The sequence below is a fragment of the Pollachius pollachius genome (genome assembly GCF_949987615.1).
Source record: "Pollachius pollachius genome assembly, chromosome: 10".
Classification (NCBI taxonomy): domain Eukaryota; kingdom Metazoa; phylum Chordata; class Actinopteri; order Gadiformes; family Gadidae; genus Pollachius; species Pollachius pollachius.
Window position 1 is genome coordinate 797,774 of NC_136943.1, and position 23,793 is coordinate 821,566.

The following is a 23,793-nucleotide window of genomic DNA, read 5'->3' on the forward strand; positions in this document are numbered from 1 at the left end:
TGGATTCAATAAAAGTGGTGAAATATGAGTCTTATTAGCAGCAGTTACCAGTACTGAAGGAGACGCCAACTTCACATCCTTGACTCTTCACAATCTCATGCAAACAACTCGTGGCAGAATAAACCTTTATTTGAAGACATCAAAATATAAATATGGACAACATGACTAAGACGAGAAAACACTTCTAACACGGACATAGCGCATCATCCACGTGTTTCGGTATGGGCCTATGGCTGACTCGGTTACGGAAACAGAAAATATACGTCATGAAGTAGGCACTGTCTCCACACAGCAGTATCACTTTATAGTGCAGAAGAATAGGAATTTCAAACAACCGCCAAAGTAACTTGTAGTGTTAATATGTGGACCCTGCCATTCCTAAACAGACCCCGTCAAACGAGTTTGAGATAAATCACTGTAAGGCTGAATATTCGTGGGCTGACCTGAAAATCTGTTCTGTCTTGCTACTCGGTTTTAACCCATGAACCGAAACCTATTTTCAATTATCAGCAGTAGAGGCCAAATTACATGTTGATAATGAAAACTGTACACTATTTTGATTTGTTTGAATCTTTAAGATGAAGACAAATGCTTTTTTTTTTTCTTTCACACATGGCAGTTGGGTGTGGGGGACACTGACGAGAAAGCTTGATAAACAATAGAAGTATAATGATTTTATATATGTTTAAAAAACAAACAGCTATTCTTTTATAAAATTTTGATGGAACTTCAATTTATTCAAAGTGAATGATCACATTCTTTGAAGGATACAGCATAGAAAGCGGGCTGGGGGGGGGGGGGGAATGAAATTCCAAGCCTCTAGTTCAAGGCGACAGTTTGAACGATTGTCCTACGTTTTCTTCTACAAAGGCGTCTGCTTCAGGCTCAATGCTCACACGTGGCACTACGGAATAACAATCCTGCTACTGGAAGGCAAAGTTACCAACAGAAAGGTTGAGTTTCTGCACATTCAGTTCAAAGAACCTGGGTTCTTCTGGTCACCATGGTGTACTCTTTGGAATGTGTTGATAGCTTCCTGTGGCGGCTTAAAAACTGGCACTTAGGATATATGTAAATCACACTTCATTTTCAAATCAAGATTAAAAGACAAGTCTAAAGCAAGTTCCACATTTCCTAGACTTTTACATGATTCATAGGTAGGTACTTTTTCCTTTTTTGGAACATAGAAATCGAGCAAAGGCATCCGTACTGACACATATTTCTTCATTTCCGACCCATAAAACAAAAGTGATAAATAAGGGTGATATAAATACTCTCATCCAATATACAGCATTGGTATAACATTTCTCCGTTGCCACCCTCGCGAGCCCGCCCTGTGTGTCTTTGGATAGAGACAGAGATATTCACGATGGTACGAGCAGGGCACCCAAAGCGACGAGGTGAGCGTAACCTTTTGGTTTGACCGTTCTGAGTTCCTGGCTCCCTGCTGTGGAAGCTAGACTCAGGGTTACGTCGGCCCCCCCCCCCCCCATACTGCCTCTAAACCTCTACCGGGTGACGAGACACCCCGCCGCGGCAGGACTGACCCAGCACTAGACGGGACGGCCGGCTGACCCACACCAACACACAAACCGCCGGCGCTAGCAGTCCGCCCTTGCGCCCTCCGTCCTCGGGTCGGACGCACGGCTCCGCCCGCCCGTCGAGGTCTACACAAACTCCTCGTCGCAGAGCGACTCGCCCACCAGCAGCGAGTGCTTGTCGGGCTCGCTGAGCGCCAGGCTGTGGAGGGAGAGCTTGTCCGAGCGCAGGGAGCTGATGGAGGCGCGGCTGTAATTGACGATGCGGTCCAGCAGGCTGAGCTTGGGCGAGGCGCGCCGCAGGTCGCCCATGCCGATGTGGACGCTGACGTCCGACAGACTGCCCTGCCGCCGCTTCACGTTGCCCAGCTGGGCCTCCAGCTTCTCCGCGGTGGGCTTGGCGTAACTGATGGCGGGGGGGGGGATTCAATTAGTCGTACTTAAGCTCAATTAAACAAATGTTCCCATCACGGCTTTGCCAAGGACCGTAACTCATAACTTCCCCTGACTTGATCAGGGAAACGATGTCTGAAGGGAGGATGTTACTGCGTCGCCCCCCATGGTTTACAAGAGCAGAATGATGAGAATACATTTCCATACCTTGCAAAAACAAACAGTTGCTCACCCACTCACTCATCATAGTGTCAAAAGTGTGTGTTTGTATTTTAGTCCTACTGATGAGTCATCATTTGTCATAAAAGCAAAAAACTTAAAAAGAAAAAATTTAAAATAATTGTAAAAAGATACTATTCGCTCATCGTATTAGTTGGATCTTTGTTTCAGGCCTGCTAACAGCCGGGTTGGTTCGGCCTCGATGGTCGTAGTTCAACAGACGTTTACCATTTGAGCAGCAGAGAGGAGACCACCACGGAGACGGACGACAGAGCCATGGCAGCAGAGCCCATCCAGGGCTGCAACACCAGGCCGACGGGCATGAACACACCTGGGGGGGACACAGGCCTCCTGTTAGCGTCGTCGGGGAACACCACTCCTTTGATTGCAGTCGTAAAACCGACTAGATACTAAACTGTGATTGGACTGCATTTATACCGCGCTTTTCTAACCAGCGGCGCTTCACAATACCGCCTCATATTCAGCCATTCATGCACACACTCACACACCGACGGCGGCGTCAGCCACGCAGGGCGACAGCCGGCTGGTCAGGAGCGGTCGGGGGGGGCGTCTCGCTCAGGGACACCTCGGCACCCCGAAATAGCAACCTTCGGGTCCCCAGCCAACCCGCTCTGCCTCCTGAGCCTACCCACTGATAACCCCGGCCCTGCGGCGCTCCCATCACCTACCGGCAGCGATGGGAATGCCGACCAGGTTGTAGATAAGGGCGAAGACGAAGTTGATGCGGATCCTCTTGACGGTCTTCATGGAGAGGTCGATGCTAGCCACCACGTCCAGAAGGTCGTTCTGAGGTGGGGAGGGAGAGACCGTCAGGACAGGTCTCCATTCAACATGGAGGACTCGGAGGAAGAGAGACAGTGAGGGGACTGGGAGGAAGAGAGACAGTGAGGGGACTGGGAGGAAGAGAGACAGTGAGGGGACTGGGAGGAAGAGAGACAGTGAGGGGACTGGGAGAAGGAGAGACAGTGAGGGGACTGGGAGGAAGAGAGACAGTGAGGGGACTGGGAGGAAGAGAGACAGTGAGGGGACTGGGAGGAAGAGAGACAGTGAGGGGACTGGGAGAAGGAGAGACAGTTAGGGGACTGGGAGGAAGAGAGACAGTGAGGGGACTGGGAGGAAGAGAGACAGTGAGGGGACTGGGAGAAGGAGAGACAGTGAGGGGACTGGGTGGAAGAGAGACAGTGAGGGGACTGGGAGAAGGAGAGACAGTGAGGGGACTGGGAGGAAGAGAGACAGTGAGGGGACTGGGAGGAAGAGAGACAGTGAGGGGACTGGGAGGAAGAGAGACAGTGAGGGGACTGGGAGAAGGAGAGACAGTTAGGGGACTGGGAGGAAGAGAGACAGTGAGGGGACTGGGAGGAAGAGAGACAGTGAGGGGACTGGGAGGAAGAGAGACAGTGAGGGGACTGGGAGAAGGAGAGACAGTTAGGGGACTGGGTGGAAGACCCTGATAAGGCCACAGCCTTTAGGGCTTGTGCATCAGAATGCATCATGGGATTCTTTGCTCCGCCATATTGAGAGGAGTCCGGAGAGCTGGAGTACGGTCAGATCCTGAAATCAAGGTAAACATACCGTAATCCAGGCTAGGGAAGAGGTTGTTCTGCCGCCTCTCGCATGAGTACTGTTGTGGCGGTTTCATATTGCTGCTGCTACTTATTTTGACCGACTTTGTTATTGTGATCTTGTGTTGCTGCTGCTACGTGTCTGTTGAGGAACCAAGCCTGATAATTATACTCGCGTGTACTTGAACACATAAGATGTAATAAAAGAAAACTCTGATCTGATAAACAAAAATTGACCAAGAAACGACCAACGAAACACGGCAACAAACATTCCAACGCTTCCAAAATGGCGGCCCTCCATTCTGCGTCATGGCGACGGCACTGACACTGAGCCCTATCGGACCGCTCAGCGGTCGCCGTGGCAGCGGGGGGGTGCGTCGCCATGGCGACTCGTCCTCACCCTGATCAGCACCACGTCCGCCGCCTCGATGGCCACGTCCGTGCCCGTTCCTATGGCGATGCCCACGTCGGCCATGGCCAGGGCGGGGGAGTCGTTCACGCCGTCGCCCACCATGGCCACACGCTTCCCCGAGCGCTGCAGCTGCTCCACTTTGGCCACCTTGTGGGAGGGCAGCACCTCCGCAAACACCTTCCTGATGCCCACCTGCGAGGGAACCAAAAGGGCATGTGACCATCGAACACTTTGTAGAGGTGGGAACGTCCTCCATAGCGCCATCCCTTTACACCAGAGCAGCGCGTCGGCTAAGAGGCGTTAATGCTGGTGTTCTACTGCCCCCCGGTGGTCAACCAGGGGAATTTATTTATTATGTTCATCTTTTAGGAGTAGTATATATATTACTAAATATAAATAGTACTTAGCATTGTGTAGCATCTTGCCCTAGCTATCATTGTTGTATACTGGTAATGGGTTAATCTTGTGATTGTTGGTGCTTGTTGCACTTGTTTCTATAAACATCCTTACTGTACCGACCGAGATATATTGTTTCACCTTCTTCTGACAAATTTTTAGAATCAATGCAAAAACAAACACCGTCTTTTTGGTTTGTTCCTACAATCCCAATTATTATCACACAAACTCAGCATTTCTATGATGAACGCTGTGGTCTAGAGATCCCAGCTGAAGACCGGCTGTCCCTTGTGAAGCCCCCCCCCATGCGCTGTACCTGGGCAGCGATGGCTCGGGCGGTCTTGCTGTTGTCGCCAGTCATCAGGATGACCTCCAGGCCCATGTGGTTCAGCGTGCGGACCGCGAGCTCCGCCTCCGGCTTCACCGTGTCGGCGACGGCGATCATGGCGCACAGCAGGCCTGAACAACACACCACCAGGGAACAGTTTAAGGTCAGGAGCCGGGAGGGCTGGAATCAAGGTTAGCCTGGGTTGAGTTAAAGGGGGATGAGATGATGTTACGATAAAGGAGGCCTGGTTTAGCTCACGGAACAGGAAGAATGGATTAGGATACGGTCAAGGAAGAATAGTTACGATAAAGTAAGAACAGCTTTTTTTAGATAAAGGAAGAATAGTTGAGGTTATGATCAAGGAAGAATAGTTGAGGTTATGATCAAGGAAGAATAGTTTAGGATATAATAAAGGAAGAATAGTTAAGGTTATGATAAATGAAGAATAGTTAAGGATACGGTCAAGGAAGAATAGTTACGATAAAGTAGGAACAGCTTTGTTAGATAAAGGAAGAATAGTTGAGGTTATGATCGAGTGAGAACCGCGTTGTTATAAAGAGGAAGAGGAGCTGAGGTTATGATGAACAGCGTTGTTATACAGAGGAGGAGCCCTGGGCCGTGCACGCCGCTCACCGTCGACGGCCACCAGCACGGCAGTGCGTCCGCTGCGCTCGTGCTCCACCATGGCCTCGTCGACGTCGGGCAGCACGGGCAGCGCGTTGCGCATCATCCACTCGCGGTTCCCGATCAGGACGGTGTAGGAGGCCGACTGGACCAGGGCTGCAGAGAGGAGACGTATGATTTAAGAGCCCCTGATTGGACGGGTTCATCACAGGCCTAAGACAGCAGGCATGTGATCATATCTTTTATTTTTTTATTTTAGTTAGTAGTTATCTTAGTCTGAGCGCTTGATTTGATGATCGCTGTCGGGAAGTACGGACAAAATACTTTCAGAAGACTGTTCTAAACTAAAAGGCTTACCCTAGTACTAAACCCTGGTACTAAACAGTTTAAAATACTTTAAGCTAGTTGAGGTTTTAAACTGTCTAAAATGCTTTAAGCTAGCAGTAGTATTAAACCGTTTAAACTACATTATGCCTGCAGAGGTTTAAAACGGTTTTAAATACTTTAAGCTAGCAGAGGTTGTAAACGGTTTAAAAGACTTTGAGCTAGCAAAGGTTTTCAACGGTTTTAAAAGACTTTAAGCTATTAGAGGTTTTAAACAGTTTTCAATGCTCTAAGCTAGCAGTAGTTTTCACGGGTTTAAACTACATTATGCCTGCAGAGGTTTTAAACGACGTTAACGACGGTCTTGCGTACTGAGGGGCTCTGGGTCCATGATGAGGGGGGGTTGGGCCGCGATGGAGGTCCGCGCGTCGCTGATGTGCACCAGGATTCCGTTGCGCTGGTTGTTGTCGTCCTCGCTCCTCTGCAGGTTGTCGATGCTGCTGACGAGGCAGCGGATCCCGCAGCCCGCCACCGTCTGGAAGTCGGTGCAGGCGCCCAGCGCCTCGCTGCCCAGCTCCTGGGCACAGAGCAGGGGCAGTGTGGTCAGCGGCAGAGGGGGAACCCAGCGGAGCACTTAGCTCCAGGTACGACCCCCACGGTGGAGTTTACCATTAGTGGGATGGTTCATCACAATTAAATATTTTTGAATGAATTTATGTTTGGAATAATCTAGGTCAATTTGTTGCTGCCAACAGGGGAATTCAGGTATAACAATAAGTTACATCAATCATTACTTATATTAGCAATATATATGGATATGGAGGCTCACAGCATAACAGCAAAACAGTTCACGGTCAGTCCCCAAGCACTTACTCAGTACACCGGGCTCTTGGTCAATGAATAACCATCAACACCAGAGGGACCAAGCACGGTTTGGAACAACAAAAAAAGATTTCCCTTAAGGCTCAGACCCATCAGGCTGACAGATGTGCACACGCACACACACACACACACACACACACAATAATAACTAAATGAATAAATGAATGAATGGATGAATTATTGAATGAATGGATGAATGGATGGCTGAATGAATGAATGGATGGATGAATGAATGGATTAATGATTGAATGAATGAATGGCTGAATGAATGGATGAATGGATGGCTGAATGAATGGATGGCTGAATGAATGAATGAGTGAATGAATGGATGAATGGATGGATGAATGAATGATGGATGAATGATTGAATGGATGAATGAATGAATGGATGAATGAGTGAATGGATGAATGATGGATGGACGGACGGAGGGACGGAGGCGAGCCTGACCTGCTTGCAGTACTTGGTGATGGCAGTGCCCAGGGGGTGCTCGCTGTTGTTCTCCGCCGTGCCGACCACGGCCAGCAGCCGGGAGCGGGGCATGCAGTTCGCCTCCACCACGATCTTCAGCTGCACCACCTCGGGGGCGCCGTAGGTGATGGTGCCCGTCTTGTCGAACACCACCGTCTGGATCTGACCCCGCCCACGGAGAGGAGGAGGTTAGAGGGGAGGTCCTCCGGAGGGCGTGAGGAGCAGCTTCAGCGAGACGACGGACGGGAGTCTCACAGTCTGACAGCGGTCATGTTCCACAGACACGCCTTAACGCGGCCGACGGGCGGCTTTAGTCAACGAACACACATCACCGTAAAGTAAGGGATACTCCTAGGGCTGCTCGATTCTGGAAGAAACTCATCATCACGAGTATTTTGGTCAATATTGAAATCGATTATTTTTAAGTTTGAAAATGTATGTATTTATTCAGCATGTCTCTCCCAAAAAACACTGAGAACTTTGAAATTTCGCCTTAAGAAAATTCACAAAATGGTCAAAAAGAAAATGTTCAAATCTCAAATAACTTACCGATATGTATCCAGCCTTTCTGCACTTTTTTATAAAATATTTAATAAAAAATAAAAAATAAATAAATGAATAAAAAGAAAATGTTGTGATTGTTTGACGCTAAATTCGAAATCGCAATCAAAATCCGATGAATCGCCCAGGCCTAGACACATCGCCTCATTTAAACAGTTAATCACCTCTTTTGTTTTTTCCCTCTACTGTGGTGGTTGAACTTCTAAACAGAGCACATCCACGTAAACGCGCCCAACAGTTTCACATCCTGGTCTGCGTGAAGGTTAGGAGCTCTTCCCCATACGATCGGCAACTGGTTCCTTTAGCTCTGGGTTTTTAAAGGTCCCATGACATGCCACCAGGTGTGGTGTGATTAGCCGAAACAAGCCGTTTTGGAAGTCTGCCCCTTATGCCCCTTACGTCTGGTACCGCCATCGCTAAGAGCAAGCAAAGCTCGATCAGCGAAGTCACAACTTTTCTCTGTTTTGGGACCTCAGTGGTGGAACGAGCTCCCTACCGATGTCAGGACCGCTGAGTCGCTCAACAGCTTCCGCAAAAGACTCAAAACTCACCTGTTCAGAGTTCACCCCACTCTGCATAGAAACCAATGCACAGCCACCATTGAATGTTGTACGTCCTGGCACTTGCACATTGCACTTATTGAAGGTACTTAATTGTGTAGCATCTACAGTAGCTGCTATCGTTGCTTTACACGGGGAATGGGTTAGCCTAGCGATTGTAATACCTGCACTTGGTTCTACGAACATCTTTACTGTACCGACAGCGATATATTGTTTCACTTCTTATGACAAATGTACTTAGTGTAACAAATGCACTTATTGTAAGTCGCTTTGGATAAAAGCGTCTGCTAAATGCCCTAAATGTAAATGTAAATGTTATGACATCACAGGTGGGCGTGTCCACCTGTGATGTCATAAGGGGCCGATTTCCAAAACGACTGGTTGGCATGCCATGGGACCTTTAATACCATGTTGCTGTGGCTCGAAGCATTGCTGGAGGGTGACATATCCCCATTGGTAATCTTTTACTCCACAATATCGGTACCGGCCCCTAAAATCCAGTTACAGCTCCAATACATAGAAAACCGTTTGACCCAAGCGGCCCCCACCGCCCTCCAGCCCGCCCTCACCCACCTTGTGGGCCATCTCCAGGGGCTCGCCCCCCTTGATGAGGATGCCGTTCTGCGCGCCCACGCCGGTGCCCACCATGACGGCGGTGGGCGTGGCCAGGCCCAGCGAGCAGGGGCACGCGATGCACAGCACCGTGATGGAGGCCTGGAAGGCGAAGCGCACCACCGCCTCCAACTCCGAGATGCTCTTGTCGTAGCCCTGTGTGGGGGGGGGGGGGGGGCAGTAGGTGAGGAATACACCTTATATTATATTTTATTAATGGTTCAGCCCTACTTTATTCCATCCCTCAGCTTGTCTTTTATGTGGGTGGTGGGTCACCAGTTTTAAATTAATTTCTTATTTTGTGGATTTGGCCCATATCACCGTCCAAACGTTTGTCAACGATGAGCAGGGGTATTCAAGTATATACAAGTTATATCAATTATTGCATACATAACGTTTTTGGGAGGCAAAATGGACACCAGGGGGCGGTGTTGCTTTCAAAATCAGGCACAGCAGAGTAACAGACGAAAACAACATCATGACTCAAGTGTTTGGAACCGCTGGACACGGAGTTAACGAAGAGCTTACCGGAAAGTACTTCTGGACCAGAGAGAAGTTGAGGAAGCCGATGAGGATCCAGGCGCAGAGCGTGAGCACCGACACGACCACGATGAACGGCACGAAGTAACCGCTGATCTTATCGGCATACTGCTGGATGGGAGCCTGGAACACAAAGTACCGCTCAGACACCCCGAGAGACTAACCAGCTCTACTGGTACCAGCTCTTTTACCAGCCTGGAGCACACGGTACCGCTCAGATACCCTGAGAGACTAACCACCTCTACTGCCAGTTAGTAAGTTAGTTAGTCAGCACTGATCCAGCTCACTCAGATCAACTCACGTCAGAATAGCATTGTGTAGCTTTTTTTCCTATCCATCTTTGTTGTATACGGGGAATGGGTTTACCTACTGATGGTTAGTGCTTGGCACTTGGCTCTATGAACATCGTTACCGTACCAACAGCGATATATTGTTGTTTCTCTTTCTTCTGACAAATGTACTTATTGTAAGTCCCTTTGGATAAAAGCGTCTGCTAAACGCCCTGAATGTAAAATGTAAATGTCACCAAGGAGCAAGGCATCAGGACAGTGGGTACCGGGCATTGAACCCATGACCTTACACCCTAACCTCTACACTATCCCGCCCCCGATATATAAACACATCACGAGAGAGAGTTATCTTCATAAATCATTATGTCATGATTTATGATTCATTTATGGACCAGCCTCATGAAGCAGAAGGGGATTATCTATTCGTCCGTCGCCCTGGCGACGGACGTATATCATATCATATCATATCATATCATATCATATCATGAGCTTGGGCTCCAGTCCGAACCAGGATGAGGCTGGGCCCACCTTGGAGGTCTGCGCCTCCTCCACCAGCTTGACGATCTGGGACAGGGTGGTGTCCAGGCCCACGTGGGTGGCGCTGATCAGCAGGGAGCCGTTCTGGTTGATGGAGCCGGCGATCACCGTGCTGCCCGGCTTCTTGGTGACCGGCATAGCCTCGCCTAGACGCACGGAGAACACACAACCAGGGTCAGAGCACAACACAACCAAACACAACAACACAAGCAGGCTCAGAGAACCACACAACCAGGGTTAGAGCACAGCACTACACAACACAACACAACACAACACAACAAGCAGGCTCAGAGAACCACACAACCAGGGTCAGAGCACAGCACTACACAACACTACACAACACCACAAGCAGGCTCAGAGAACCACACAACCAGGGTCAGAGCACAGCACAGCACTACACAACACAACAAGCAGGCTCAGAGAACCACACAACCAGGCTCAGAGCACAACACAACACCACCACCAGTCTCAGGAACACAACACATGCAGGCTCAGAGCAAAACACAACAGATCACATCCAGGCTCAGGAATGCCGTTCTACAGCCTGAATCCATCGGTCCGAATCCTAATTTTCCGGGGATTTCATTTGATGCTCAATCAATCACGTGAGAAAGGTTTGAGGTTCACGCTAGCAAACCTCGCCCAAGTAACGTGCGTAGAATATTTGCTTCGCTTTAGGTGGGACCGCACCTCAAGACAGTATGCACAATCATTACAAACAGTGTACACAATAACACAACCAGGCTCAGGAACACAACACAACACAGCCAGGCTCAGGAACACAACACAACACGAATCCTAGGGATCAATTGCAGCCTAAGACGCAAATAGAAATGTGAATTTTCCGTCTGCGAAGTAGGTGCAGCTGTCTTGACGATCTGAATCACACAGATTTCACGTGATTTGTGCGTATTTTTGCTATTTCAACTTTCCTGGGAATTTTGCTTGATGCTCGAACATTCACATGAGAAAAGTTTGCGATTCATGCTAGCAAACCTCGCCCAGGTAACGTGCGTAAAGTATTCGCTTTCACTTTAGGTGTGACCGCACCTGAAGACAGCATGCTCAAACATCAACAACAATGTATTTTTAAATCTTCATGTGAACGCCTACCTCATACTTCCAACGGATCTTATGAAAACATACCGTCTGTACGAATGTGAACGACGTCTGCTTGAACGCTGAATGATCACACGCTGCACCATCCAGTTTTCAGCACTCAATAATAATATTAATAATAGTAAAAACTCAAACTCATAGGAATCGTCATATCCACCTGTGATGAGAGACTCGTCTGCCATTGAGTGTCCCTCGATGACGCGCCCGTCCACAGGGAACTTCCCCCCGGGGACCACCTTCACCACGTCGCCCCTCTGCACCAGCTCCACGTCCACCTGCTCCTCACTGCAGGGCCACAACCACCGCTAGGGTCAGACAGAGGCCCCACGGGGCCCCCTCATTATATCAGGACTCGAGGGTCACCACGGACACAAGTGACTCTCGAGTCACCAAGGACACAAGTGTCTCCAGAGTCACCAAAGGCACAAGTGACTCCAGAGTCACCCAATGCACAAGTGGCTCTCGAGTCACCAAAGGCACAAGTGACTCCAAAGTCACCAAAGGCACAAGTGACTCCAGAGTCACCAAAGGCACAAGTGACTCCAGAGTCACCCAATGCACAAGTGACTCCAGAGTCACCCAATGCACAAGTGACTCTCGAGTCACCAAAGGCACAAGTGTCTCCAGAGTCACCAAAGGCACAAGTGACTCTCGAGTCACCAAAGGCACGAGTGACTCTCGAGTCACCCAATGCACAAGTGACTCTCGAGTCACCAAAGGCAGAAGTGTCTCCAGAGTCACCAAAGGCACAAGTGACTCTCGAGCCACCAAAGGCACAAGTGACTCTCGAGTCACCAAAGGCACAAGTGACTCCAGAGTCACTAAGTGACCCTAGAGCCCCTAAGTCACTTGTGACTTTAGAATCACGAAGTCACAAGTGACTGTAGTTCAGCATTTCCATATACTCAAAAATAAATGTACGTATATATTTTGTAAGACTCGAATGATATGAATGATTAAAGTATATATTTTTGAGAGAGTCTCACGTTTAACTCCCAACCCACATCCATACCGATGGTTAGTTGTAATCCGACTCCCAGTGCGACACACAATTGGTTGTTGTTAGCAAAGGGAAATGAAAACCAGCGAGAAGGAGGAGGAGGAGGAGGAGGAGGAGGAGGAGGAGGAGGAGGAGGAGGGGTACCTGCGGACAGACTTGTCGCTGTTGAGCATGACCACGGTCGCCTCTGTGGCCTGCAGTGACATCAGCTTGGAAAGAGCTTCTGACGTCTTGCTCTGGTCCGGACAGAAAGGCAGACGACATCAAACAGACGGTAGAAACACAGCAACAAAACAGCAGCCTCAAAAGAGGCCTTCTGGATCCTTTTCTACAGGAGCGTTCTACATGATGCAGACACATGAGGGATTCGAACCCAGGACCTTCCGGCTGTGAGACCCCCACCCTCACCACCACTAGCCTGTGTGCGTCACCGAGGTCAGAGCATGGCGTGCGGCGCCGTACCTTGGCTATCTGCTCCAGCCAGCGGCCCAGCGAGATGAAGACGAACAGCATGGGCGGCGTGTCGAAGAAGGTGATGGGGTTGACCTTGGCCTGCTCCGCCATGGCCACCAGCAGCACCACCAGCGAGTAGGTGAAGGCGATGCTGGTGGCCAGCACGATCAGCACGTCCATGTTGGCCGAGCGGTGCTTCAGGGCCTTGTAGGCCTGCACGTAGAAGTACCGTCCGCCGATGAACTGAGGAGGGGAGACAAAGGCTTGTATTCACCGCAGGGTAACACACCAACGGCTTGGGTTCCCCTTACTCTGCGGCCCCGGAGGAACAGAGGCCTCTTTCACCGTCGTCGGAAGTGCGGTGTTCATGTCTGCTCTGTGTTCATCGAGTGTGAAGTGGAGCTGGTGGCGGACTTGGCGAAGTCACCATATTGTGCGTTTGTTGACTAATCTTAAAAGGTAACGGGAATTGGCAGCAGAGCTGCCATCAGCTGCAGCTTGGCCGTGTTCGGCGGCACCTAAGCTGTATTCTAATTCATTAGTCTGTCTGTTTTAGCGTGCTGCGGTGACATCGACTGGATGGTTAACCGGCCAGCGCCCCGTCACTGATTTAAAATGTTGCCTGTATGTATGTATGTATGTCAATTATGGCACGCATTGCACTCCTGATCATCCCTGGAAGGAGGGATACCCCACTCTGCGTTCCTTCTCGAGATTTCCTCCTTGCTAATTAAGGGAGTTTTCTCTTGCCCTCTGGGGGGCTAGGGTCAGGGGGTTGTGATAAATATATGGCCTGTTAAGCCCTTTGAGACTGTACCGGTGACTAAGGGCTATACAAATACAGTTGAATTGAATTGAATATTGTGTGGGCGTCCGAGCTCCACGAGGTGAAAGCCCCCGCGAACGAGTCCTACCTGCACGGGCACGCAGAAGAGGAAGGAGAGCAGGTTCATGACCGAGAGCCCCGGGATCAGCTGCCTCTCCAGGAACATGGAGGAGTGGTCGTGGACGTAGTCCTCCGCTGTGGCGTTGTGCTGGTGGGCCGTCTCCATCTGGTGGTCCACGATCATCATGTACATCATCATGCCCATCACCGGCACGCAGAAGAACAGGCTGACCAGGAAGGACTTCCTCCACCTGGAGGACAACGGAGAGGGAGGGTTGGAGTGGAACAAAAACATCTTACATTTTTGAACAATTGAAAAAGATTGTTGCGTTGCGTTGAGAGAATGAGTTTGTGCCACCAGAAACACACAGGTGCACGCCCACACACACACACACACACACACACACACACACACACACACACACACACACACACACACACACACACACACACACACACACACACACACACACACACACACACACACCACTTACTGCTGTATCTCAGTGCTGTGGTCCAGGTGACTTCCTGTTCGGTCCCTCTTCACCAGTGAAGCTTCAAAACCCAGGCTCTACCAATTAGATCAACTCTTTTAATCATTCAAGTCTTTGAACAAACAAGACCCAGATAAAGAAACATCATCAGATGAATAAAGACCCCAGTGTGATTCACCATGACCAAACACCACTCACCATAACAAGGACAACGATATGCATGGAAACTTTTGAAAACAGGCCGCAATGTGCTTTGCAAGAAGGTGTGCCGCAGGATCAAACATCACACAGTCAAAGTGGAACACAAGGCAGTGAGCTGGGAGATGCTGTCCGTCCGGCCTAAAGCCCACGGCTGTAACAAGCAGCCGGTAAATCACCTTTCAACATTTTGGAATTTGGCTCGTCCGGAGGGGGTAAGGGTCACATGTGATGGATTGGTGTTGGATTTCTGACTTTATGAATCTCAGAATTCTGAGTTTAAATCAGAATTCTACGATTATTTACGTGTGAATTTGGACTATAATCTGATAGTTCTGATTTTAAAATCAGAACTCTACGATTTAAGTCAGAATTATGGGCAGGCTACCTGTAAGGCACCAGGGTCAGTGAGGTTCACTTGGCGACACACAGGGTGGGAACCACACGCTGAGGAGGATCAGGGCAACATGTGAATTAGAGTTTAAAGGTCAGGAGTCTGACTTTAAACTCAGAACTCAAAAATGTGGCCCTAATCCTCTTCCATAGGATCGCACTCCAAATACAAACCTGTGTGCGTGCGTGCGTGCGTGCGTGTGTTCGTGCGTGCGTGCGTGCGTGCGTGTAGACCGTTGACCCAGCCCCCCCCTATAAAGTCTGGGCCTAGACCCAGCTCGCTCTAGTGTCCCCTGAGGACCGGAGGGTCCGTGATTAAGGGTGCTTACCTCCAGCCACCGGATCACGTCTCGGGGCCCCGTCACCTCGGGGTCGTACTTGACGTGCGCCTTGTTGGTCGCCAGGGCGACGGACACATAGATAATCCCCTTCTGCTTCATGAGGCTGGATTCAATCTTGTGCACGCAAGAGGCGCACGTCATGCCCCTGACCTGAGGGGGCAGACATCAACACGGGGCCTCAGAGTCACATGACCCCACCACCAAACACTGGAGAGCCACCCGCCGCCCGCGGCCAATCCAGTCATGTGACCACAAAGCGCCGCGGCCGCTTCATGGTCACATGACGGGACTGGCCGCGGGCGCGGTGTGACTGTGCCCCCGGACCGAGGGGCTGAATTAAGAGTGATGGATGCGTGGTGTCGTGTGGATCGTTGGGAACGCCGTCACGCTCCCGCTCCGCTCACCACCAGCTCCAGGCTGCCGTCCGAGCCCTCGTAGTTCTCCATGACCGAGGCGGTGAAACCCAGCTCCCTCACGCACTCCGCGATGTCCAGCGGCTCCGTGACTTCGGGGTTGTAGCGTACCTCCGCCTTGCTGGCCATCAGGGACACCAGCACCGAGTAGATGCCTGTCCCAACACGGGAACGGTAAATGGCCTGCGTTTAGACAGCGCTGCCCTACACAAGGGGCCACTCAAAGCGCTTTACAATATTGCCTGACATTCATGCACACATTCGCACACCGACGGCGGCGTCGACAACGCAGGGCGACAGCCGGCTGGTTCGGGAGCGGTCAGGGTGAGGGCGTCTCGCTCAGTGACACCTCGACACTCCGCTAGGAGGAGCCGGAGATCGAACTAGCGACCTTCCGGTTACCAGCCGACCCGCTCACGGGGCAAAGGGGCGCGGTGTCAACGATCAGAGCTGGGGTCGCCCAACGCTGGGCTTTGCGCCGTGGACGGGTCAGGAGAAAACGCGCCACGCGCCTGGTACCCACCGGGTTCGTTCTTGAGGTTGCGTTCGATGTTGGCCACGCAGGAAGCGCAGGTCATGCCTCCGATCTGGATGAAGCACTTGGAGTGGGGGCCGCCCTTCCCTCCCGGCTTGCCCTCCTTCTCAGGTTCACTCTCCGCCTCCTTCTCCTTCTCCTTCGGAGGCTCGGGGCTCAGGCTCATCAGGGGGTTGGGGCAGGCCGGAGGCACCAGGCTGTTGGTCGCTATGGGAACCATGCACAGTCATCAGCCATGATTGGAGGGTTGGGCTGCAACACGTTCACATGGACCGCTGCGGTCGGCGTGTTTATTATCGTTCAAATAAAATCGACACACAACAAATGAATAATTTAAGGAAAACGAATGCAAAATGCCCCAAATGTAAATGTAATTGATTGATATAATAATATGAGATATGAGAGTGAAGAGGAGGATTATAACATTGTTAATTAAATAACGTTGAATTAGCGTCTCCTCTCCTCATCTGGTTCGCCGAGCCCAGACCGAGGATCTCCTCACCCGTCAGGAAGGCGTCGAAGCCCATGTCCTCCACGGCCTCCCTCAGGTCCTCAGGGCCGGTGAGCGCCGGGTCGTACTCGAAGGTCCCCCGGTGCTCCGCCAGGGACACCTGCACCGACCACACCCCCCTGCGCTGCGAGAGCGTCCCCTCGATGGACCGCACGCACGAGCCGCACGTCATCCCCTCGATGCGGACCTCCACCGTGGCCCCCGGGGGCCGCGCCTGGGAGCGGGAAGCCGTGGGGGGGCTCAGGGGCCCGCCGGAGCCCCAGAGCTGGGCGGTGAACGTCCCCGGGGGCAGGGCCTCGATGGCCTGCCGCAGCTGGGGCACGGTGACGCTGAGCGGGTCGTAGCAGACGGACGCCTTCCCCGTCTCCAGGCAGACCTCCACGGAGGACACCCCGGGGAGCGCGCCCACGCTGCCCTCGATGTTGACCACGCACGAGTGGCAGTGCATGCCCCCCACCCGCAGCGCCACGGCGGCGGAGTCCACGAAGACCTCCGCCTCCTCCGACGGCTCCAATGGCGAGGTGGCGGCCACCAGACGCTCCAGCTCGCTGGGAGACAGCTTCAGGGGGCGGGGCTTGGACCGGGCGACGGCCTTGAAGCCGGCCACGGCGACCTGGTCGACGATGGTCTGGACGGTGATGAGGTAGGGCAGGTAGACGATGGTGGCCTCCTGGGACTCCAGAGACACTGGGAGCCAAGGCCAAGAAAAGGGAGGACGTTATTGTAGCAGATGGTTCGATAAGATTAGAGGAGTCCGGAGGAACATGCAAAAGTGGTTAACAACCAATAAAACACACCACAACTAAACACAGTGTATCCTTTAGAGATAACATTGGGCTGGCCTCGCTCAGGCATTGGTCAGCACAGGGTAAGATTAGGGGTTTGCTTGATTTCAATAAAGACTTGCGAACAATGTTTGGATAGCTCATTGTTCAATGTTATAAACGCTTCAAGAATGTGACATAAATCTACGGCTTGGGAGGAGAAGTTCACGGACAATCACCGAGAATACTCCTGTCACTTCAGACCCTGTAAAAACCATATCAGCCGCAGATCTTATGAGTCACACTGAAATCCTGACCAGAAATGTCACGGTGACACTAGGAAAAGCTGACACGTACAATCCACTCACAAGACTAACACACTCCAACTGGCCTCAGCAATGGGTTTCCTTTTTATGCAATACTAGAGCTTCCTTTATATTGACTTTTAATACCTAAACTCCATTCCAACGCCTACTGCTGGGAAGGAAGGGTGAACCAGCTCCAATCTTCTCCAATGTCCTTGTACTATTGTTTGCCTAAACAAGATCAACTAGTTGTATAATTGAATCAGTTCCAGTTAACAAAAACATTGAATGATTGGCAGGTTATTTTATATTTGTTGACTCTGATTCTGTTTGGTCAATCGACTGTAATGCTGAAGTATTGCCCAGTGTCTCTACTGCTCATCCGATCTGGTCATTTGTATTTGTATTTTCTTTGTATTTTCTTATGTTGTTGTTTTTCTTCCCGTTGAAGCTGTGATTTGGATGTGGTCATTTGTATTACTTTGTTATCTTAAGACCCTGGCTGCAAAACTGATATCCCCTTCAGGGGATAAAGATTGATCCTGAACTTGGACTTGAGATACAACAGCTTGTTTTGAAGGGGGTCAGCGAAACAGAGACACAATACAAAAGAAACTAAAACAAAAGTACAGTTAAAAACCTAAAAGACAGACACCCCAACAATCCACAATCCTCAGACTTCCCATCCCTTTCAGTTTACTAATCCCCACCACACCCGACGTCTTTTAGTAAACCCCAACGCCATAGTGCCATCAGCAGTGGTACGCTACGTACTAACAAACATCGCACAGAAAAACAGGACGTGAACTGGAGAGATAACAAAAGGCGAGCTCCATAAACAAACCCAAGGGGTGCGGAAACAAGAGCAGCGGCTGACCTCTGATCTTCTGCACGCCCTTCAGCTTCCCCACCTTCCCCTCGATGGTGGTGATGCAGGAATGGCAGGTCATGCCCTCGACGGACAGCTTCACCAGCGCCACGCCTGACCCCGCGCTGCGCGGCGGCGGGGAGAGGGAGGAGGAGGAGGACGAGGACGGGGGGGAGGAGGCGCGGCGCGCGGGGCTGGAGGAGGCGGGGGGCTCCGGAGCCGTGGCAACGCCCGTCACCACCTCCCTCAGCTGCGGCGCAGTGGTCAGGGAGGGCACGAAGCTGACGGAGAGACCCCCGGCGCTCTCCCTGACGTCCAGCACCCCCTGGACCCGGGACAGCCGGGTCAGGGCCTCCTGGGCGGCCCCGTGGCCCGGCCCCGGGGCGGGCAGCAGCAGGGTCTCCGTGGGGACCGGCTCAGCGGAGCCGGGGTCCGGCAGGCTGGACTCGAAGCCCATGTCCTCCACCGCCTCGTACAGAGAGCGCGGGGTCTGGAGGCTTGGGTCGAACAGCACCGCGGCACTCCTCAGCTCCAGGGACACCTGCGGCGACACGACGAGTGGGACACGGGTCACCTCACGAGGAGTACATTAGTCAGAAGAAAGGGGAACGACCATATATCTCTGAGGGTACAGTAAGGACGATCATAGAGCCAAGGGACAAGCACTAACAACCACTAGGTTAACCCATTCCCCGTATACAACAACATAGCTAGGATAAGATGCTACACAAGTACTATTTTTAAGTCCAAGGACGTACAACGTAGTCCATAAGCGGGAGGTGGGGGGGCGTATGCTATGCAGAGGTGAACCCTGCATAGCCTCCCCGGTCAATCCTTCTCCAAAACGGCCGTGTAATCGAGTAAATACACTTAAACTATTCAGGCATTAAGTGCAATGCCTGGCAACCAGGCTGATCCATTCAGTCAGCGGTCGGTCATGTTGTGAAGCATTTGCATTAGCACCCTGAATCAACGGGCTTTAAGACCCCCCATGGGTGGAAACCCATAAACAATACAACCCAGTTGCCCGAGGCCGTTCTTATCTCGTCAGCCGTGCCGGCCACATACTTAAAAAGCAGAAGATGAGTGCGTTTGTCTTTGGAGAGTTATGAATGTTGCGCGACCCTTTGCTCTCCCTCTCCGACGAGGAGGAAACATGTGACGCACTGAAGCAGTCACCTGACACAGAGTTAACAAAGCACAGTTGGGAACCAAGAGGTGGTGTGTGTGTGTGTGTGTGTGTGTGTGTGTGTGTGTGTGTGTGTGTGTGTGTGTGTGTGTGTGTGTGTGTGTGTGTGTGTGTGTGTGTGTGTGTGTGTGTGTGTTTTAAGAGAAAAAGCATGTGCTAAACCAATGATCAAGTACTCAATCAGACGGGACATAAATAGATACAGGAAAGGAAAGGAAAAAGAAGCAAATCCCTAGATATTTACAAGCTATAAGTGCGTTACAAAGCCCCTAATTCCATTTGACTGGGAACACAGATCGCTTATTGACCTGGGGGACACAGCTCCGCAAAGGGCAGAGCTCTTATGGGACAAACTATTACGTTATCTCCTCATTTGGCCCCAGCCGGCCGGGTAAACACTCGACAGAGGAAAGAGCAGGCCTCCGTGTTATTACGACCCCAGGGGTAGCTGTCTTGGGTTTGAGGCTCATCACCATCGGTCTCAGCTGCTTCCATGCCAGTTAGACCCCTGGGTCAACAGCCATGAGCTACGCATGGTGACCTTTTGGCTAGCAAAAGGTCACACAAGTTTACCCGGCGCAGAGTTCGATCTTCTTCCGCTGCTCCCGCTTACACGGACATTAGCGTAGCATTGGACGGCGTTAGCGTATGCTGCGCTAATGTCCGTTGTGATCACTGTCGTTGCGTGGATGACGGTTGTTATTGTGCGTTACAGTGTAACACATGCACCATGCATGTACAATGCATGTGTTACACGGAGACTCGTCTCCCCTATAGCAGAACTTCGGAGGCGGGTCAAAAACTGGGCAGGAAACCAAAAGCATAAAAGGGGCGGAGCCACACTTTGTGTTCTGTTTCGTTTATGAAGATTTTCTACCGAAGAGAAACTGATCTACGCAAGTCGACAAAGCTTTCAGAAGGGGATTTAAAGAAGTGTATTTATACAGTTGCCAGTCAATACGGTGTTGATTTGTTTACCGTTTACTAGTGCTGGTCGAGTTTGTATTTGCTGTAAATAGACAATTACGCAATTAATGATCCCCACTTCAAGAGACATGTTGAGGCAAAACAATTATGACGACAACAAAATATAAATGTCCTGTTCCCAGATCCGATCCCACAATCAGACCTTAGATTACTTAACGTATGACGCCGGCGTCATACTTAAAGTAATCTAAGGTCTGATTTATGAGAGTAAACAAACACTGACGCAGAACAGTTAGGTAAAGTCAGTCTCAGCGTGCCTGTGGTTCGACACACACACACACACCATACGCTGCATTCCTTAACCAGTGTACATCTTTAATGTTTAGCGGTACCTTAATGTGCACGACTCCGGGCAGTCCACCAACACGCTGTTCTATGGACTGGACACATGAGCCACATGTCATGCCTTCCACCTCCAGACGCACTGACCGCAGATCAGCTTCCTGAGCCATCTTAAGGCTCCTGTCTGCTGGAGGAAGGGACACATGCTGATCTGAGTACAGTCTGAACACCCAGCACAACATTTCAATATCTAGATCAATATGATCTACAGCCATCTGTATTGTTGAAGTCAATGGCGCTTTTCCAAGTAGGATCAATCAATGAAATGCGAACAATTTATCAATTCATATTTTGAACTATTGTGAAGTATGAGAAATTATTATATAGTAAAATTCTTTTGTTTCTATTTTGTAACAAACTATTTGCGTTATAAACTATAACTACTATTTGTTTATTTTCTGAAGCTCAACTCCTATTGGGTTGTAGTAAATCCTTCGTGGAAAATTGCCTTCTTAAATCCATATTTTTGAGAAAACAGGGAATAATATTTTTACTACTTAAGCATTGGTTTGTTTATGCTTTGGATATTACGACCATTGAAACACTTTATACGATTTAGAAATAATGACAAAAGATTGTTCTGGAAACTGATGAAAGAAATGCAATGTAACTGCAACAGGATTAAAAATAGATTGTATGAAGCATCAATTAAATACATTATTCACCTAGTCAACAGTACAACGGAAGTGTATATAAAATATATAACTGAGCTTTAATCAAATGGACAAAAAAATAAATAATCATCTTCAATTACAATAACAGCCACCTAAGTACAAATGCTCTCCTGATCCCAACATGCGTGTTAACTTTGTTCTTCTAAGCATCCAAGACATAAAGCACCAGAACAAAGAGAAACCAACAATATCAAACACCTTTGATCCTACTTCTCCACAGCATCTTCTAATAATAATTCGATAGTTATTGGCTCTTACCCCTGAGTAGCTCTGCTGTGGTTCATAGGCGGGCTCTGATCCAGCCGAGCCACCCCGCTGGGCTCTGATCAGCTCTGGACTATATCAACTACTTCACAAACCCAACCTGGGCATGCCAATTATTACGATAAGGAATTAATAGGAGCCGCAAAAGATTTGTTGTTGGTCAACTAGCTCCCGGAGCGCCACTAGCCAGGAGATAAGGCTGCTGACTGGATCTTTAGCGACGGCACCCGGAAGTGACTATGCACCGTGCACACACGTCACGTACAGGGGGCGTTTCTCGGGGGCTTGTGTAATGTGTGCGGCTGGCCAAGGGTCCTGGGTTGTAACGTTACCCTGATCTACCGGAACGCAATTTCCGGTAATTTTATTTTCAATGAGGGTGTGCGTACGCCGGTGAACGGTTCCCGGTAGCGAGGGGAATATAAGAACACAACAAAAACAGCGAAAACGGAAGGAGAAGTATTATGGATGTTTGACGATTAGTTTGAACAAACCATTAATTTAGCCGAAACATGTAACCGAAAAGGATATCCCTCTTCCGGAAGTTCATCCCTCTCTTTTCCTTTCGCAGCGAATCTTACGTCACCGAAAGTCCCGCCCCATCTCTCTCTCGCCAATAACGCTCTTCTGGAGGGTCTTGTTACAGGCGCTCCGTCGTTAAGGACAACGCCTCAGAACGTGCTATGATTTGTTGTACGTCGGTCTATAGCTATTTTATTATGTTTAGCAAATGATTTTATTGACATACACTAATTCAAGGCATTAATACAAATAGAGATTCCTGATCAACTAAAACCCAACATAAATCTCCCATACTTGCCTGTCTTTAGTGGACACCTGATCCAAAGGCCATGACATCCTTGACATAAAAAAACGGAAACACTCTCAGTAACTAAATAAAGTTATCATAAAGACTCTTGTCTGCTTATCGGTCTGCCTGTCTGTCAAATACCCCTTCCATTGTCTCGCAGGCCTATATCTTCCTTCAGGTTATTGAGATGCATCTGTGGCTATTTCCATCACATTCCGTAGGCCTACTAGGCGTTCCTCCCAGGTGGTTGTTCTGATCATACATCCCCGTGTTGAACACAGTGCAGTAACCTGATCACACCGGTCACACCTGTCGCAGACCCACTGCTTATCTGCGTGTTCTAGCAGGCGTCCAGCGGTCTGGGAACACCGGTGCAGGTCAAGCTTGGCTGTGAAATAGCCTCCAGCCGACACGCATGCACACAAACATACACGTGCACACGCACGCATGCACACGTACACAAACGCACGCACGCAAGCACACACACGTACGCCCACGCACGCACACACACGTACGTACGTGCATGCACGCACGCACACACACACACACACACACACACACACACGCACGCACACACACACACACACACACACACACACAAAAGCACGCACGCACACAGCACATGTTTCCCCCATCATCCGTCTCGACGCATCGGTCCTCGGATGAGGGCTCCCCGATCAGACATTCCCCTCAGGTCGGCGCTGCCGTGTTCCTCTGCCTGTGCGGGAGCGGCCCCCGGGCCCCTGGGAGAGGCATCCCTCACCCACCGGTGCACCGTGTGAGGCTGTGTACCGGGAGCACCGACGACGATGTTGTTTGGATTCACGGGGAGGCGTCTTCATTATTCACTTTGCTCCGACCTCTGCTGATGCCGGTCTCTGCACATCCGGCCAGGAATGCCGTTTAGTCTCCTTTGTTAAGTCAATGTTTAAATATAGGACCAGCCTCCCTGTCTGTGTCCAAATTGCATTGAATACAC

The 23,793-nt window shown here is 50.3% G+C and overlaps 1 protein-coding gene across 2 annotated transcripts; it reads right to left on the reverse strand.

Moving 5' to 3' along the window:
- Nucleotides 1-113: 113 nt before the first annotated feature.
- Nucleotides 114-22,219, reverse strand: LOC307081421 (copper-transporting ATPase 1-like). 2 transcript variants are annotated; one of them, XM_079744588.1, is made up of 23 exons: nucleotides 21,998-22,219; nucleotides 21,056-21,189; nucleotides 18,557-19,088; nucleotides 16,602-17,297; nucleotides 16,088-16,306; nucleotides 15,556-15,719; nucleotides 15,140-15,301; nucleotides 14,220-14,296; nucleotides 13,754-13,976; nucleotides 12,849-13,082; nucleotides 12,531-12,622; nucleotides 11,544-11,671; nucleotides 10,259-10,413; nucleotides 9,429-9,563; nucleotides 8,862-9,056; nucleotides 7,147-7,329; nucleotides 6,190-6,394; nucleotides 5,503-5,649; nucleotides 4,858-5,000; nucleotides 4,134-4,337; nucleotides 2,840-2,957; nucleotides 2,379-2,481; nucleotides 114-1,944 (listed from the first exon to the last, which is right to left on the reverse strand). In XM_079744588.1, the coding sequence occupies exons 2-23, from the start codon at nucleotides 21,173-21,175 to the stop codon at nucleotides 1,668-1,670; spliced, it is 4,512 nt and encodes a 1,503-aa protein (XP_079600714.1). In that variant the 5' UTR covers nucleotides 21,176-21,189; nucleotides 21,998-22,219; the 3' UTR covers nucleotides 114-1,667. The 2 variants fall into 2 exon arrangements, with proteins under 2 accessions (XP_079600714.1, XP_079600715.1); XM_079744589.1 differs by having other exon boundaries at nucleotides 21,056-21,192.
- Between the last annotated feature and the right edge of the window lie 1,574 nt (nucleotides 22,220-23,793).

Coding starts and splice junctions, on each gene's coding strand:
- LOC307081421 (XM_079744588.1), bottom strand. CDS start 21,175: ATGGCTCAGGAAGCTGATCTGCGGTCAGTGCGTCTGGAGGTGGAAGGC. Junction 11,672..12,530: donor AGCGACAAGTCTGTCCGCAG/GTACCCCTCCTC, acceptor GTGGCCCTGCAG/TGAGGAGCAGGTGGACGTGG. Junction 9,057..9,428: donor TGGTCCAGAAGTACTTTCCG/GTAAGCTCTTCG, acceptor CCCCCCACACAG/GGCTACGACAAGAGCATCTC.